Source organism: Lineus longissimus, chromosome 8 (genome assembly GCF_910592395.1).
Source record: "Lineus longissimus chromosome 8, tnLinLong1.2, whole genome shotgun sequence".
Lineage (NCBI taxonomy): Eukaryota > Metazoa > Nemertea > Pilidiophora > Heteronemertea > Lineidae > Lineus > Lineus longissimus.
In genome coordinates, this window is record NC_088315.1 from 20,550,530 (window position 1) to 20,566,767 (window position 16,238).

At 39.1% G+C, this 16,238-nt stretch overlaps 1 protein-coding gene across 3 annotated transcripts in view; it reads right to left on the minus strand.

Annotated features, from left to right (window-relative positions):
- Positions 1-16,238, minus strand: part of LOC135492199 (ephrin-4-like) — a 101,733-nt gene that overhangs the window by 6,624 nt on the left and 78,871 nt on the right. For 2 of the 3 annotated variants that reach the window (XM_064778483.1, XM_064778482.1), the window contains exons 2-5: positions 9,994-10,117; positions 2,501-2,681; positions 1,482-1,583; positions 838-999 (exon numbers count right to left, since the gene is read on the minus strand). In XM_064778483.1, the coding sequence (XP_064634553.1) occupies positions 838-999; positions 1,482-1,583; positions 2,501-2,681; positions 9,994-10,117 (569 nt within the window). Of the gene's footprint in view, positions 1-837; positions 1,000-1,481; positions 1,584-2,500; positions 2,682-3,324; positions 3,500-9,993; positions 10,118-16,238 lie in introns of all 3 variants that reach the window. The other variant, XM_064778484.1, reaches the window with a different exon arrangement.

Sequence of the window (16,238 nt, forward strand, 5' to 3'; positions counted from 1 at the left end):
CCCCCCCCCAACCTTTTTTAATATTTTGCGAAAATGGGATGAGAATTACCCTGAGTACGATTTAGCTCGTGTTACATTTCTGAGGAAGAATACGCTATTATTTGTCCGCCATTGTGGCACAGGAGGTAGGCGCTAACATCGGATCATTTTCGCGAGCGTACTGCAGGAAGTCGTAACTGACACCTCGTGCGCTAATGAACACAGATCAGATACTCAAGAGAAAGTGATCCTGCACTCGCTTTGACACCATACTAACTTGGTGGATAATCACATACATTACGCCTTCTCATCTGTTACAAATGCTTGGAGATTTTGTCAAACATTTGATGAAGTCAACTTCAAAACTACTCAAGCTTAAGTTGGCTACCAATGCTGCTGTATCTGGTTAAGAAACTGTACACAATGATTCACCAACTCAGCCTGACATCAACTGCGTTCAACACCCCACCTGTCATAGCTAAAGTTACAGCAGCTCAATGTTTCCTCTGGTAAAAACTAAATAGCTTTCCGAGAGAATATCTATTAGCCCTAGATACACTTTAGCAAAGTGAGTTCCTTTTGGAGAAGGGCAGGAAGATAAGATTTTAGATTAGCAGTCCGTATGGTAAGACTTTGAGCTAACTAAGCCAACAAGCAGAGCCCAGCAGATCCGGACTAATCTGGACAAGAGGTATGGATTTCATTTCAGTTTCTAGTTTCAAAGTGTGAAAGACAATTAGCTCATTTCCTTTAATAGGTAGAGTTGACATTCAATCCTGTACACCTCTTGTACACACTGTATGCTGTGCAACTCTCCATTCTACAACCAAGTCACAAATAAAACCGACTCTGACTTACGATCTGGCTTATATTTGTCCGTTTTATCCACCATCTTCGGCGTTGATCGTGGAGGTTCTTTTGTTGGAAACGTGCTATCTATGAGATTAGACCAATCGGCTTCTGTTGTTGTGGTCGTTTTTGACTTTATCGTAGCTTTATTCGAGATATGTGGTTTTGTGGCTGAAATAGGAAAATGGAGCAATATAATCAATCATCATTAAACATGGTGCTTAGTTTACAAACGTTTTCTCGTTCCAACGCCCGAGTAGGTCTTACCGGGCATATGAAACATCGGACATGCTGTTGAACTGAGCAATCATCTCTAGACCAATCAGCATGCCCATCATGTCACATGACATGGCAGGCACGAACGATCACCCATAATGCACCTTGGCGTCTTTTTAAGATTACGATCACCTCAGGTTTTTCAGATTTTTTCACCCCCAAAATAACAACAAGAAGATCACAAATCCTTTTTATATGAGAGCGCTATTATCAGGGTTCGTCACCTGATCAGATACGACATAATCAGCTAAGAGCTTCATAATGTGATTGGCCAAGATAACATGGACCCAGGGTGCACTTTGACGGCCATATCTGGTGGCCGGCACAAAAAATCAATCTTGGATTGTCTTGGTATAGAAGTGTGTAGAAATACTTACTGGATGAATCTGGTATCACTTTTATAATCAATTTCATATTTTTCTCCTTGCATGCACCATGATTACGGTTATATATGTCTTCTTTTGGACCCACAGACGTGGCTGAAAAAGGTCAAAGATCAAATGAGGAACGTTGGACTACATACTCTATCTTCACCACTACAAAACAAGTCAAGATAATCATTTTCCAAGTAATACTTAGGTTGTTTGTTAAGTTTTCTTTTTCTTGTAATCACGGACTTTTGCAACGCGATCAAGTTTCACGTTGATCACCTTCGATCACCTTCGATCACCTGGCCAACAAACCCAGCACAATCCTCCTTTGACATCTTCAAATCAGCGCCACCTGTGAGAGAAGTTGGAACAAATTGTCCAGACTTTGTATCCAGTCCCACAAGCTCATGAACGGAGACTGTTGTGAGTTTGGTATGCGTATGATCTTTTCTTTTGATTTGTTTCAATTTCTGCTGACGGTAGCGCTGACTTGAAGTCCTTCAAGGTCAGGAGAACCCAATGCATGGACAACATTTAATCTCTGCTGATGGCAGCGCTGACTTGAAGTCCTTCAAGGTGAGGAGAACCCAATGCATGGACAACATTCAATCTCTGCTGACGGCAGCGCTGACTTGAAGTCCTTCAAGTCAGGAGAACCCAATGCATGGACAACATTCAATCTCTGCTGACGGCAGCGCTGACTTGAAGTCCTTCAAGGTCAGGAGAACCCAATGCATGGACAACATTTAACTTTCCTGGTCTCACAGAGCCAATCAAGAATATACGAAAACACAGACTTATTGAAAACCTCAAAATATTTTGCAGGCAACAATCTAATGAATCTTAAACCCCTGTACAGGTAATTATCAAATTAGTCATTATTTTCAAATTGATTTCAGCAAGAACTGAACAGGAGTGATTTTGACACCACTATTCTTTCATTTCAGGTTGAGTAGGGACCCATTACGTATGATCATCTTATCCGAACTTGGCAGCTCCGTATGAGACCTTGTGTTGTTACTTACTTAAAAAATAATACTCTTTTCCTACTTGAAACTCTAAAGCACCTGGGATGGCATGAAATGACTCGATTAACATAGTATACTGTCTCGGGTGAGTTATCGTGCGTTTACTACACCTTAGTAACGAAGATATCGCCGATCGCGAACCGCCTAATATACACATATCGTATTCAATTTTTTCAACCTGTAAAATCAGACAGATCGAGAATTAAGAAATTTGAAAGATACCTTGTCGTTCTTCGGTTACCATGGAAACGCGCCATTGGCAAGTGCTGGTTTTAAGGTGACAGTCGAAAAGAATGGGAGAGTTTTTGAACCAGAATATTATAATGATATGGACCAAGGTTTCCATAGGAGTTTTGGTGGTACCATTTCAATTTGGATGACACCATTATTTGGGAGATACAATTTTGTGATATGGGTGGTACCATTTGTAAAGGACTGCACCACGCATTATTTGATTTCCATGCAACAGATTCTGTTGTCATGGTTACCAGCACTTGACCTTGACCTGTCTCCTTTGACCTTGACCTTTGCGTAGTCCTGTAGACAAGTATGGAGTTGCGCTGTCTGAAATTGATGCATGTCATTCATGGGTGGTTGCCAAGATGTCACCAATGTTGGAGAGGGAAAGTGTTTTGATTGGTGTAGAGAATTTGAATTGATGAGAAATGGTGAAAAAGGAAGGAAATTCAAATTTTAGAATGACAAAGATGAATAAGAATGCATCAAAATATGAAAAATTTCAAACATCGCAAAAACCATGAAATGTCCAACGACCTCCCGGCACTCTGTCCGCCATTTTGAAAAGAGATTATAGAACTTACTGATGAAGTACTGGCTTTCTCCGATGGGAAACTCAAGACTATCGGGGATCGGAGAGAAAGGCATGATGAGAATTGTGCTTTGTTTCCGTCGTGTAGGTCTGTCACATTTGAGGAGCATTTTGGAGCGTGATCGCGTGTCGCCAATTTGACAGTTTTCGTAAGCCGACTTATTGACCTGTGTGAGACAGTAAAACATGCAGCATGCTGAGAGTTGTATATGTAAATTTGTATGAATATTCATAAGGTATTCATGAATATGCAAATTATATACGGTTGCTGCATAGGGAAAAAAAATCATCAGTGTTCTATGTTGAGAAAAGTTTTTGTGTTTGTTAATATTTTGTGCAGATCGGACAAGGGACAAGGACATAACTTACAAGGGGTGCTGTTTCTACTAAAGCAACTATGAACATAGTATTTCCCAAAAGTGTTACTTATTTCAATTATCTTACAATAAAAAGACTAAACAGAACCTTTTAACTTAATAGGCCTAAAAGAATTTTGATGGATATTTAAACATGAAAAAATATTATTTTAAGATTTCGATTTGAACACATGTGACAATAATATGTCAAGCCTGCCAGTTTCAAAATGATTTCCGTTTTTAAACTATTTAGTAGAAATAAGATACACCAGTGAGTGATGACCTATTTTGTCACACTATTGGTAACTTTTTGCCATTTAAATGTCCAAATGCAGATGACAAGTCCTTTTTTATTCGAAAAATAAAAATTGAAAAGTTTAAAATATGAAAATGTTCAAGCCCCCCCCCTCCATGTATGATTGCTGAGAAAGATAGGTTAAAGTCTAAAAGCTTTCTACTGTACACAACAAAACGAAACGTTTTCAGTCAAACTGATTTCAAAGCAAAAAAACATTGGTCATTTTATCCGGCAACCTAATCTGTCTGCATATCATTATCTTTGTCTTTCCTACCGTCAACTAAAAATCAAGTTTGCTGATATAATTACTTCAGCAGCATGAAGACAACGAGAATTTCCCCGAGGTGGTTCAGGACCATTATCTTCTGGATCACCCCAGGCAAAACGGCCAATTACTAATCACTAAGTTTATGAAATCGACAAGCCTATTCTTCTACCAAACAATGACCGGTGATTCATCCTAACAGTTCTTCACACCTTGGACAATTGCTAGTAACGGTATAAAATCCACTCATTATTTTTAGTAACAATGGCTGTGTTTTGCTTCAAAGATCATGTTAACCCACTCAGGCTCATAATACCCTTGACACAAAAATGTCACCAGATACTTAAAATGTTTAGTCCAACTGTTTTACTTGCCAAAAATGTACCATATTACTTTAGAGTTACTTCCAACTTCAAAAGTTACTTCTAACTTCCAAGTAAAAACTTTTTGCTGTTGTAGAAGATGACACCATATTATATAATCAATATTCTGTAACTGGTTAGGTCAATATCAAATTCCCGATAGTTTAACAACATTTATAAATTTTCAGCTCCAAAATTAATCGAAAGCTTTTGAAAAAAATAAATACACATATATTTTTTTGAAAATATAGCTGAAACTTCCAAATATGAAATAAGCAACAAGTTATTTACTACAAAGATGCGTTTTGAAAGAAATCATTTTTTGCTACACAGATAAAAAAATCCTAGAAGACGGGACATAGTTATAAAAGCACAGGACATAGAACACTGAAGGCACGAACTACACAAAAAACGGGTTAAAAAACTGGTCAATCTTTTGTTTATAAACTGCAAACGTCATATTATGTTGCACTCTGTATGAAATGATGGTGTACGGAGTCTTATCTATGAGGGGAGCGTGCAGGAAGGACAGGAAGCTGGCACACCTGTTCCACTTTTAACAAAAAGGTCGAAATTATCAACAAAATCAGTATTTAGGACAGATTGTGAGTCTTGTCAATTTTTTTCAGATCTTACTAAATATTCTCAACCAAATTGAATTAAATTTGAAGTGCAACTTATTTTAGGATCCAATGACTAAAATAGAAATGCAGTTATACACAATGCCAAATAATTTTGCCCGCATTAGAATTACTATTTTAGAAGTTATTTCCCCAAATAAATTGATTTATATTTCTATGCAAAGTTACTAGCTAACACTATGTCACTACAATATATCTATTGATTACATAACGTCCATTATACTAAGACAAAAACGACACTAACTACTTTTAACTAATACTGCTGCATGTTTTAAAATCACAGGTCCAATAATATTAGTAGTCGTTATCAACTATCATCATGGGAAGTTTGCAGGTATTTCGTTCATTGAATAGATGTGTTCTCAAGTTAGCGTATGGTGTGGTAAAATCAAGGTCAACTGACGCATCATATAGTTTCTGTGGCCAAGAAGTATAAAAGTCAAATATAAGAATTCTATATCAACTGCTGTTGTATCAAAGATTTTCATGCAAATTTCAATATTTTACTTTTTTGACAAAAATTGACAGATTTAACTTTTTTGCCCAAAATTACAGATTTTTCCTTTTTTGGAATTTTTTTTTTACAGATTTTACTATTTTTGACAAAAATTGACAGATTTTACTTTTTTGGCCAAAAAAGGCAGATTCTACTTTTCTGACAAAAATCAAAAAGTCACTTTTTCCCCTTTGACTTGTTTACCATGTTTTGTTTATTTTGATGTATTTGGGATCATGTGGAACAGAGAAGCATGCTGGAGGAGTATGTCATAGCGGAGGGACAGAGAGAGGAAGCGGGAGGGAGAGGAGGTAGGATTGGAAGGTCAAAGGTCAAGGACAGAGTGACGGGAGTCCGGATGGATGGTCAGGACTCGTTATAAGCCAGGAGAGGTCTACGCTTGGCAGTTACCATGGTAACCAATATATATTATGATTAAACATTCAAAACATGAAATTGTAACGAGGTGAGCAATGGAATCTGGGTGAGGTCAGAATCATGTTTGATTACAATACAAGGCCACTTAAGTTTGCTGAAACAAGCTAAGCTCATGATTATATCAAGAACCTTTTTATGGGAAACACTGTAAGTTGAGTCAAAAAAGCATCATTTTCAGATTATGCTGTGAAAATCTCCCATGATGGATTTTTTACCGGAGAAAAACAAATCATGATCCGTCGACGATTTTTTAGTGATTTCTAATAACAGACTATACGATAATGAGTAATTTCTATTTCAAGACTGATATTGACCGCACCCAGATGTCAATCAAACAATTTATCAAAACGATCACAGATCTATGAAAATTATGGATGAAAATGCAAAATACCCCAAAAGCCTTTCAACCCGTTCTCAAAATTCAGAATCCAAGATGCTGTCATCGCCATCAAATGCGTGTCTGCAGTGTCTTGAATGAAGAAACCGCTTTCCTTCAGAGTTTAAAGGTCATATGAGAGCATGTTTTGAACATCAGACCTCACTCGACATCAGCAGTTATCACCTTTATGTGGAGACAGGCCTTTAATGATGTGGTAACTATGCCAGACTGAGATCGGATAGTAAGGCTTGTGGTTGGTAAGCTTATAGTGATGAAGTGATGAAAGGAAGAACGAGAATGCAAAGAAAAGTGCTGGTTTTCCTTCCATGACGGACGGGAGGGGGGGGGTACTCTGTCAATTTCGTTTCGGGTATGGTTCTTATTTGTAAAGAAATGCTTGAACTTTCTCATATCAAAATTTGGTTGGTTGATCAAAATCACCCAGTTATTGTCGCTCAAAAAGTGAATATTGAGCTCAGAGAGAGTATTGGGAACTGTCAAGTAGGAGGAAACCGCTGTTCCCAGGGAAAGCTCTGATTGTGAATCAACCCTTGATTTCAGCAATAAGGCAGGTGCTGTAGCACAGATAACCCACTGAGGTGATCTACTACCTTGACAAACCAGGCTCCAAGATCATCAAGTCCATTTGCCCCGTTATAAAGGCGGGGATTCCACTAATGAGGGTTAGATGTCAATCCGCGGGAAAAGGGTGTCAATAAAAGGAAAACCAGCGGCAAAATAGGAAAACTGCGTAAGAAATTCATAATGACGCAAACAAGATGATTGCAAAATGTTAGCGAAATGAACAAAACTCTGCACAGAGGTGACATTTTATGATTTTTTAACACTTGAGCTCAATTTAAGTTTCCACGTGAAACGGCCCTTCAGACACTTCCAGGAAATCCGCCAACAACTTTCATCACCACGATTATTACTTTTTATCGAATGCTATTCCGGATATTAAAGATCAAATTATTTCACTCTTTTATCAACAAGCACATGACTGTTGTTGATTAAATCAGTTCTCACACAATTAGGTGACAACTTTAATGAATTTCCTCGTAATTGACCTCTCTCAACGAGGTCTTCCCCCACTCAACTAAACTCTTGAAAATACTATTTCCGCACTTTTTTAATTACTTTATTTCAGTGATCTAGACTTTGTACTTTTCACTTTTAACCCTTTGAAGACCGAGTCAAAGTTTCTCGATGGACCATCATCCTGTCCAGGGGGATATGATACTGCTCATTGCTTACGGTTCAACAAACTATGACTAGGTGGCATCTCATGAGCCAAACAGTGGCTCGGCCAATAGCCCAGTAGACTTTATTTGTTTCCATCTCGGGCTATAGCTAATTAAGGTATGATAACCCTCAGTTCTCTTCTACCAGAATGAAAATAGGTCAATTTATCAACAAAAACAAAAAGTTATAATGTCACGTCCATGCAGAGTGAAGAGCAAAATATCATGACAAAATTAGAAAAAAATATAAACAATAAATCAATATTTATCCATAATTGCATGAAAATGACTGACAACACTGACTCATTATAACATGAAATAACATGATGATTGTCATACAAAGTCAGTGCATAAGATTGTCTTTTTCAGCAGTTAGAGAGATTGCTCCAAAACTTTCTTAACCTAAAATTCTACAAATCTACCGACATTTGAGTGTGGGGCAGCTACTTTTTTCTAAAGCTTGAAATCTGATAGTTGTCTACGCATGCAGCTCAGAATTCCACGAGAATTCTTGTCAACTGCATCCAGGACGCCCTTATGCACCTGTAACCTTTTCAAAAATCGCCGACATTTAGTTTGATTTCAGGAGCTTGTTTCCATACACACTTCAGTGTCAAATTGAACAAATATCCTTAAAGATAATTGGTAACAAGTGCGAAGTTGTTACTTTTCATTTTAAAGTGTGAAAGTTAAGTTTTGAATGGGCGTGGACCTTTAATGAAGACAGTTGTACAGCTAACCAAATGTTTCAAACATCATCACGAACCACATTCTCCCCAATATCCACCCAAGCCTAAAGTACGAGAGCCTTTAATTGGACCTATCGTGATCAATAATCGTACTATTGTCACATCTCGTTGTCTTCATGAGGTATTGACCTGCTGCCCAAGGCACCGGCCATAAAGTGGTCAGCCTCGATGGTACTTGGCGCAGAGTGCCTGTGGCGACACAAGATTGCCTGCTGTTTGTTCAGCTTCTGTTGAGGGGAACCAAGGGTGAGTTCAAGTTACTGAATGGCCAATATCACGGCAAAGAAGCCATCAGAACATCGAAGAGCATTCTGTGAAATGAGAAAGTCGGTGATTTTAAACCTAATATTTCAGGCAAGTCATTGACAAAAGGCAAGAAAAAGTTTAAAATCTGCGTTTGTTCGAATAATGACATTACTTCTGATTATTTACTTTTAATCAGTAAACTGAAATGTGGATGAAACAAGCAACCTTATGAGAAATATCAGAGTTAACAAAACCACGAAAGATCAGGTTGAAATTCAAGCAATGCTATGCTAGGTCTTGCTGTTTTCACATCAAGGGTAACCAAGTGGAAGTGTCTTCAAGTACAATGCAAAGGTACCTCCGTGAATCTACATAGTGTACAAAGAATACTTGGTACAGCGCATCATTTGCCTCCAAGATTGAAAACAGTGTACAAAGCACCTCCAATCCTGGACATACACGGATTATCGCCAACTGAATAAAGGCATTTTCAAATTCAATTACCCGCGCCCAGTCTTAGCTCACTTGAACCACGATAATCAGTGGTGCTTACATCGGCCCTACACATCGGCACGCCCCACGGCAAGTTCACACGCTGCATTGATCCACTTCAACCTGATCATGTGATCCTATTTTATATACACCCAGCGGCCATCGCAGTTATCCCAGCTTCATTATTCCACGTGATAACTGGTCTGATTTCTTAACAAGTTTCTGTGTGGCTTCTTTTCATATTATCGTCAATGACATCATTAATGACATTTCATCTTCAAAACTGCCTAAATATTAGTACAATCTGTATTGAAATCCATAAAAGATTTTACACGATTGTCATGTATTTTTATGTTGAAATCAAGAGTCTCGCCCAAAGCGGACACATTAGTTGAAATCTTCCCCTTTGTTTCCTTTGATAAGTTAATTAGACTGAAGAGCGAACATGCTCAAGACTCAGGGCCTTAAGATGTCACCCTGGGGTACCAATTAGCAAAAACGTGTCATTCAATTTGTTTCTGTCAATCAAACTTTTAAAAACCCCTTGAGACAGCTCAATTAAAGCCATTCACACATTTTCAATTAAACAAAAGACGATCATGTTTTGTACCAGCAGAATAGTCGGTCCAATCGTCATGGGTCTCAAATTTACTAAATAAATGAAATGATGATAAATATTTGATGTTCATACTTACATTATAAATAATATAAAATTCCATGTCCTCATCCTTCGTATCCTTGGGATAATGAGGACAAACCATATTTACACTGTCTTCTAACTTGACTTCTATAATATGTTCGTTAGCACTGCTTTTAAATCTGTAACGAGATAAAACAGGATATCGTGAGATTGATTTGATATTATTGACAGAACATGGCGACCAGCAACGTTGACCAATCATCATCAGGTAAAGACGGTAAACAAAACCTTCGATATTTTAAGTTATCAACCTTGAAAATACGAACTGAGCGCAGATGAAAAACCCGCAAAGTTGACTGCCGATGGGACAAGGTATTTGATTCATGGCCGTGACATTTTCACGTTATCAAATTCATATCCGAAAGTAAATTTCAAGAACACTTGATTCCAATTTTCCATATCTTGTATCATAGAATCTATACATCATATGCACTTGTAGATTTTACGGAGTTGGGGTGAAATTGTGGTGGAAATCTGTGGTGCCCTTATGATGGTATCTTATTCATATCCCCAAGTCAATGTCATCAACAACTGGATCCAAGTCGTAAATAAGATCTATACAGAAATGTACAAGTGCATTTGACAAGTTAGGAAGAAACAGTTTGGAATACACCATTAAGTCAATTCAGCAGCTGTTGGCCAATGTCTTACGTATGAATCTTCATATCAATGTGATAGGATATCCGACATTGTTAGGGTGAAATGTTACGAAAATCCAACTGAAGCTCCCAGAAGGACATCGTCTACATGTTCACGTTACAATCGTTGCTCCCCGTTACAATCGCTACTCCCCGCAGGCTCACTCTGCTGCGGGCGACATTGTGGTGCATCGCCTTTCATGGTGATACGATAATCTCGCCTCGGGGGACAAGGAGATGAAGACACGGAGAAGAGACCAATAGTTGTCAGTGGAGTCTGGCACTTTAAGGAGCTAGGAAGTGGATGGTTGTCAGTCACATAATGCCACAGCTGAACAACTGGTCACTTTCAAGTGTGATTTACACTTGAAAGTGACAAAGCACATCTTACAGAAAGCTAACAATCAGTTACTACACGTCTCACTACTTTTATGTCACAACTAATCCTTGGCAACACTGACACAAACAGGATCCAAAGCCGTCTGCAGAAAGTGACAAAGTGTTGTGGCATTGTCAACACGACTCCGAGCAGACGGATGGAGCAATCTTTTGTGCCAATTCTGATGGTTTTATAAATTCGTAGCCAAACGTATGATTTGTTTGGTCCAAGCTGGAGGCATCAGCAATCATAGGAGCATCTTACCACCATCTTTATATGTGCTCCTTTATAGTATTTGCGGCTTATGATGGGTTATCAGGAGGTAATTTGGGTTGCAGTTTGATCTGGATGAAGGGCGGCATTATCAGGCAGAATTCGTCTTCAAGAGCTGCCCAATGTCTTGGGGAACAGGAAGCAAGGGATACACGTAGCTTTATTAACAATCAATGTTAAGGTTTGAAGACACTTTTATAGGATTGTGACATTCCACCTGACTTTTGTCCATCCAACATGCACCAACAAGTTTAGGTTCAAACTAGATACCCTTGTGGAAAGGCAAGTTCATTAGGTTCAAGTATAATGTAATGGATATACTTGATTGGTCCAATTAGACGGCCAGTTTTGCCTGGACAAGAAATGTTTCTATTGTTTTAGCAATGCAATATGCGAGATCCTTGAGTCCAGCCTGAAGAATCAGTTATCAGGTGAACAGAACACTATGTTAGTGCTAGACTGACACCCAAGTTCCAGGACCGCTGCATAAATTGCAAGCCCGCTAATTTTGATACTGCCAGGCAAAAAGTATGAATGAAAACATTGTTGTCATACATGGTCCTATACGAGTGCATCACAGGACACACACCATTATACATGATGACATCTCACTGTCTGGGCCAACTAATTACCCAAACATGTTGATACTGCAATATGCACAATTAGGTTAACACTAATTAGTGCTATTTTGCAGACAAGTAAATGGTGATGCTTGTTACCAGTGTTTGAGTTCTAACTAGTTGCTTTGCAGAATGCATTGTAACACTATACTCTCTCTATACATATTGCCTTATTGGAAAACTACTGCATGGGCAAGAAATGGGACACTTTGTTATCTATCTCATGCTAAAAATAGTGTTTTTAAACACATTTTCGCACATGAAGTGTGTATTCTAAATGGGCGGATGGTCATCAGAATACCAATACAGCTGCATGGACTTTCCCAATTCCTTGTGCCCAGCTTCCCGATAAGAACCAATCATACCAGTGTAAACTCTCCAATATCAACGCGCCAATGACAAATTACTCGCCAGTATTTGGTCAAGCCGGCGTATAAACATACAATGGATGTATAACCGTAACTAAATACGCCAAATGACTTTTTTGTCTCCATCAGATACAAGATCCCCCACTAATTATTTACTTTCACATCGCTTAATGATGGTGATTTTCCTTGAAGTGCCGTGTAACTCACCACTCTATGGCGCCAAGACAAGGTATGGTTACTTCATCAGGCAGAAAAAGTGGTTTTATTTCTTGGCAACTCACTTTACTTTAGAAAATTACGAATATTAATTTGGTTGTTGACATATTTGACCATTGCAAACTTTCAGTAGAACATCTAACGTTTGGGTTATCTCTCTTATTTTGAAATTTACTCCTTTGTGGGGCAATTTACAAGAACGGGAAGTCACAATCTCGGGGTTGAATGATATGTGGGGGGGAATCACATGTGGGTGAGATCATGAATGATATACGGTCACCTCTGCTACTCTCACAACACGCTGCGCATACTAAACAGAATCTAATCGGCCCGATCATCATTTACAGGACCTCAGGTTCATGATCGCAATCATTATAATAAATTGTCTCTTCATTTGATGACACTGAATGGGACGGTTAAGGCATCCGATTCACAGTTCCCATGGTCCAAATTTGAAAATTGATAATGTAGGTTTTTCATATTTCTCTCACATGGGAGTTCTGGTCAATAGAGGTGAGGTTAACCCACTCACTTCGTCAAACTTTGTCATCGTAATATGACACCAAACTCGATTCCAATCCTCCTATTTCTGGATTCAAATACTGTGGAACCTCGCTTAGCAGCCACCTCCCTAATAAGGACACTCCCACTACTGAGGACCTATCAAACCTCATCAACAGCTGGCAAGTTCCAATCTTAGTTGATCAGCATAATTTGTCTGTCTCGAAATTGGCTGTAAAACTGGAATTTTCCAGTCAAATGGATTTTTATGTGAAACTGACAAGAATTACTCCCAGTTAACATGATTAGATGATACAATTATCGCTAGGAATCAACAAGCTGGCAACAAGATGGACTTTTTATCATTTCGATATGTAAAATTGGAGCCAGCTCTGCAATAATTGAATTTTATCATCAACATAACGATAAATTTCTCGCCCAATATTTTAAGAACAGAAAGAACAACTAAATTCCCAACTAGATTCAGCATGATTGAAATATTTCAAAAACCAGAACCAGCCTTTGGATACGTGAAACCAGAGATGTTCAAATACCACACTTTGCAACCTGAACAACCCCAACGATGTTTTTAATGATTTCTGATCACATCTGATGTGATATTTCAAAATGGAGGTAATGAAGCGGAAATATTTCTCACCAACTGTTGATACACAGTATGGTTCCATAGTATGAGTTCCAAGCCAGTGTCCGTCACCTACTGGGTCATTTGTCCATTTTTGTATTTCGTGACAAAAACAATGAAAGGTTTGACATCTGTCGCCGTGTCCTAAACTGACTCTATCAGATGACTGTTATGATCCTGCCCAATCTCGTCACATCCATAGCACTGGTGGCAAGATTGACAGGCAGAGAGTCAGCATCTTTGAACCAAGGTCTAGCCTTCCTCTCTGGTGGATTTCCAATCACAAAGCCTCAAAGGATGTTGAGTGAAAGTCGTACAAAATGTGGAAATGAAAGGATTATTGTGACGAGTCGTAGCAGATGATGAAGGCAGACATATTAGTGATGAAAGATCGGGAGAAGTGCGATAGTCATAAGTAGATGGGGAAAGTTATGCAAGAAGAAGAAGGCGAATGTTTGGTTGAAAAGTAATTAAAAAGCTGGGCAATTAGTTCAGGGCTTTCAACAAGATGGCAGCATTTCTAAATGTCCATCAACCTCTTGACAAACTGAGCTCATTAATATGACCTTAACCAAGAACATGTGGGTCCATTCTTCACACAGACAAGATAAATAGTCCTCCTCTTCACTGAGATAGGACCACAATGAACAACGCAAACCAGTTTGACCCCAGACCAATTTTCAACCACAATAGCAAGACAGCAACAGGTCAAATTTGAACTTTTGTCCAAAAATTCTTTCATGCATTCTTGAAGTGAATTTTGAACCATTAAGTGCAGTCTACTTTACTGGAGAGGTCCAGTCAGGGCTTGGTTTCAAACAAACTTGATAGGAATTGCAATGCATTTATGCACTGTTAGTGTATGGAATGCACAGCTGGACATGCAAAAGAAAGCCTCAGCATGGGTTAGGGACTAAGCTGGTCTCCCCCACTAAGCTAGGGTCCACAAAACACCTTCAATGGTACTGTTTCACTTACTATCTATTATGCTTGGCTGAGCCCTTTCTTGCCTGAGGGGACTTGAGCACCTGTTGTAACCCTCATGGACAATGCAGCCTGAGACAAGATGCCAAAGACAATTTGTCTTAGAAGTCATTTAGATTTGAATGCAAAGGCTTTCGAAGTAATTAAGATTCCATATAACACCTTTTACAGACATTTTTGGTAATAGGTCTGCCAACAGTGATAGTATGAGTGTATATAGGTGGCTTGCGATGTGGACTTGGATTTTTTTAAAAATGTTGTCAATTCAATCTTTTCCTTCCTTTGACCTTTAAGAGAAATTGAGATGTCAACTACAGCAGATGGTTCATCCCCATTTCGCCTACACCCATTTCGCCTACACCCATTTCGCCTACAAAATTTACCCATTTCGCCTACTCACCATTTCGCCTACTCACCATTTCGCCTACACCCATTTCGCCTATTCACCATTTCGCATATTACCCATTTCGCCTACTCACCATTTCGCCAACACCCATTTCGCCTATTCACCATTTCGCCAATTACCCATTTCGCCTACATCATTTCAAATGTTTTATGATAGTGACTTCAAATTCAAAAGATGTAATGACCATTTGTAAAAGCCAAGCTCCACAATGAAGATATCCTGTAGGGCAGCGCTTGGTTGTACCAAGATGTAACAAGAGGCCCAAGGGCCTGGCGCTCAGCTGAGTTGTTGCTGCGTTGTTCGTATATATTACATTACTCGTCAAACTCTACTAAACTAAGGACTCAAAGCCTAAGGATATTAGCTTCTGGATGTGTAACAGTGAATTACGGTAGACTGGCGCAATCTACTTCAAGCAAGCTCCACCCTTGCAATGTGTGCGCAAACAGATAACCTAACCTATATTGGACCATCAATTCTACACACAGCAACATGATTCATCCTCAGCTGTTACCATGATGATGATGATGATGATCCTTTTCGCAAATTGGTCGTCTTCTGTCTTTCTTCCATACTTCAGTGCCACCGGATGTAGTCTGCCCTTGTGGAGGGATCCTTTCAGCACCGGGACACAAGAATCCATGCGAATTGAATCACATGGAGAGACTAGCCCAATCACCCGCTTTTGGCTGGGTAGAAATGGGTAAATCTCGCAGACTGGACCTTAAACTCTAATGCCGACGTGTGAGGCCGGTCTGACAGATGAGTAAGTGGGGTCCACCTAATGCAGAAGGCACCAGTTTCCCTAACTAAAAGGGTAACATTAACAAAATGCTCTACCCAACTCTATTATTGCCTAAAGGCCTGTGTACACTAGTAAAATATTAGCAACATTTTTACATTTCCAGTTGCAACAAATGTTGCAAAAATGTTGCGTAGTGTGTTTGGTGGGAGAGCATTCGAGATTCTTGCTCCCCAAATGTGGAACACTTTGGACGCCACACTGCGACAAGAGACCTCATTGGCCACATTCAAAAGTTCTCTAAAGACATTTCTATTTCGAGACTATTTCGGGGTGTGATTCAAACTAGGTGGGGAGCGCCACAGAACATTGCGACAGTGATATGGGGCGCTATAGAAATGCTAATTCTATCTATCTATCTATCTATCTACAGAGCAAAACGCGTCTTACAACATGTTGTAAAATTGTTG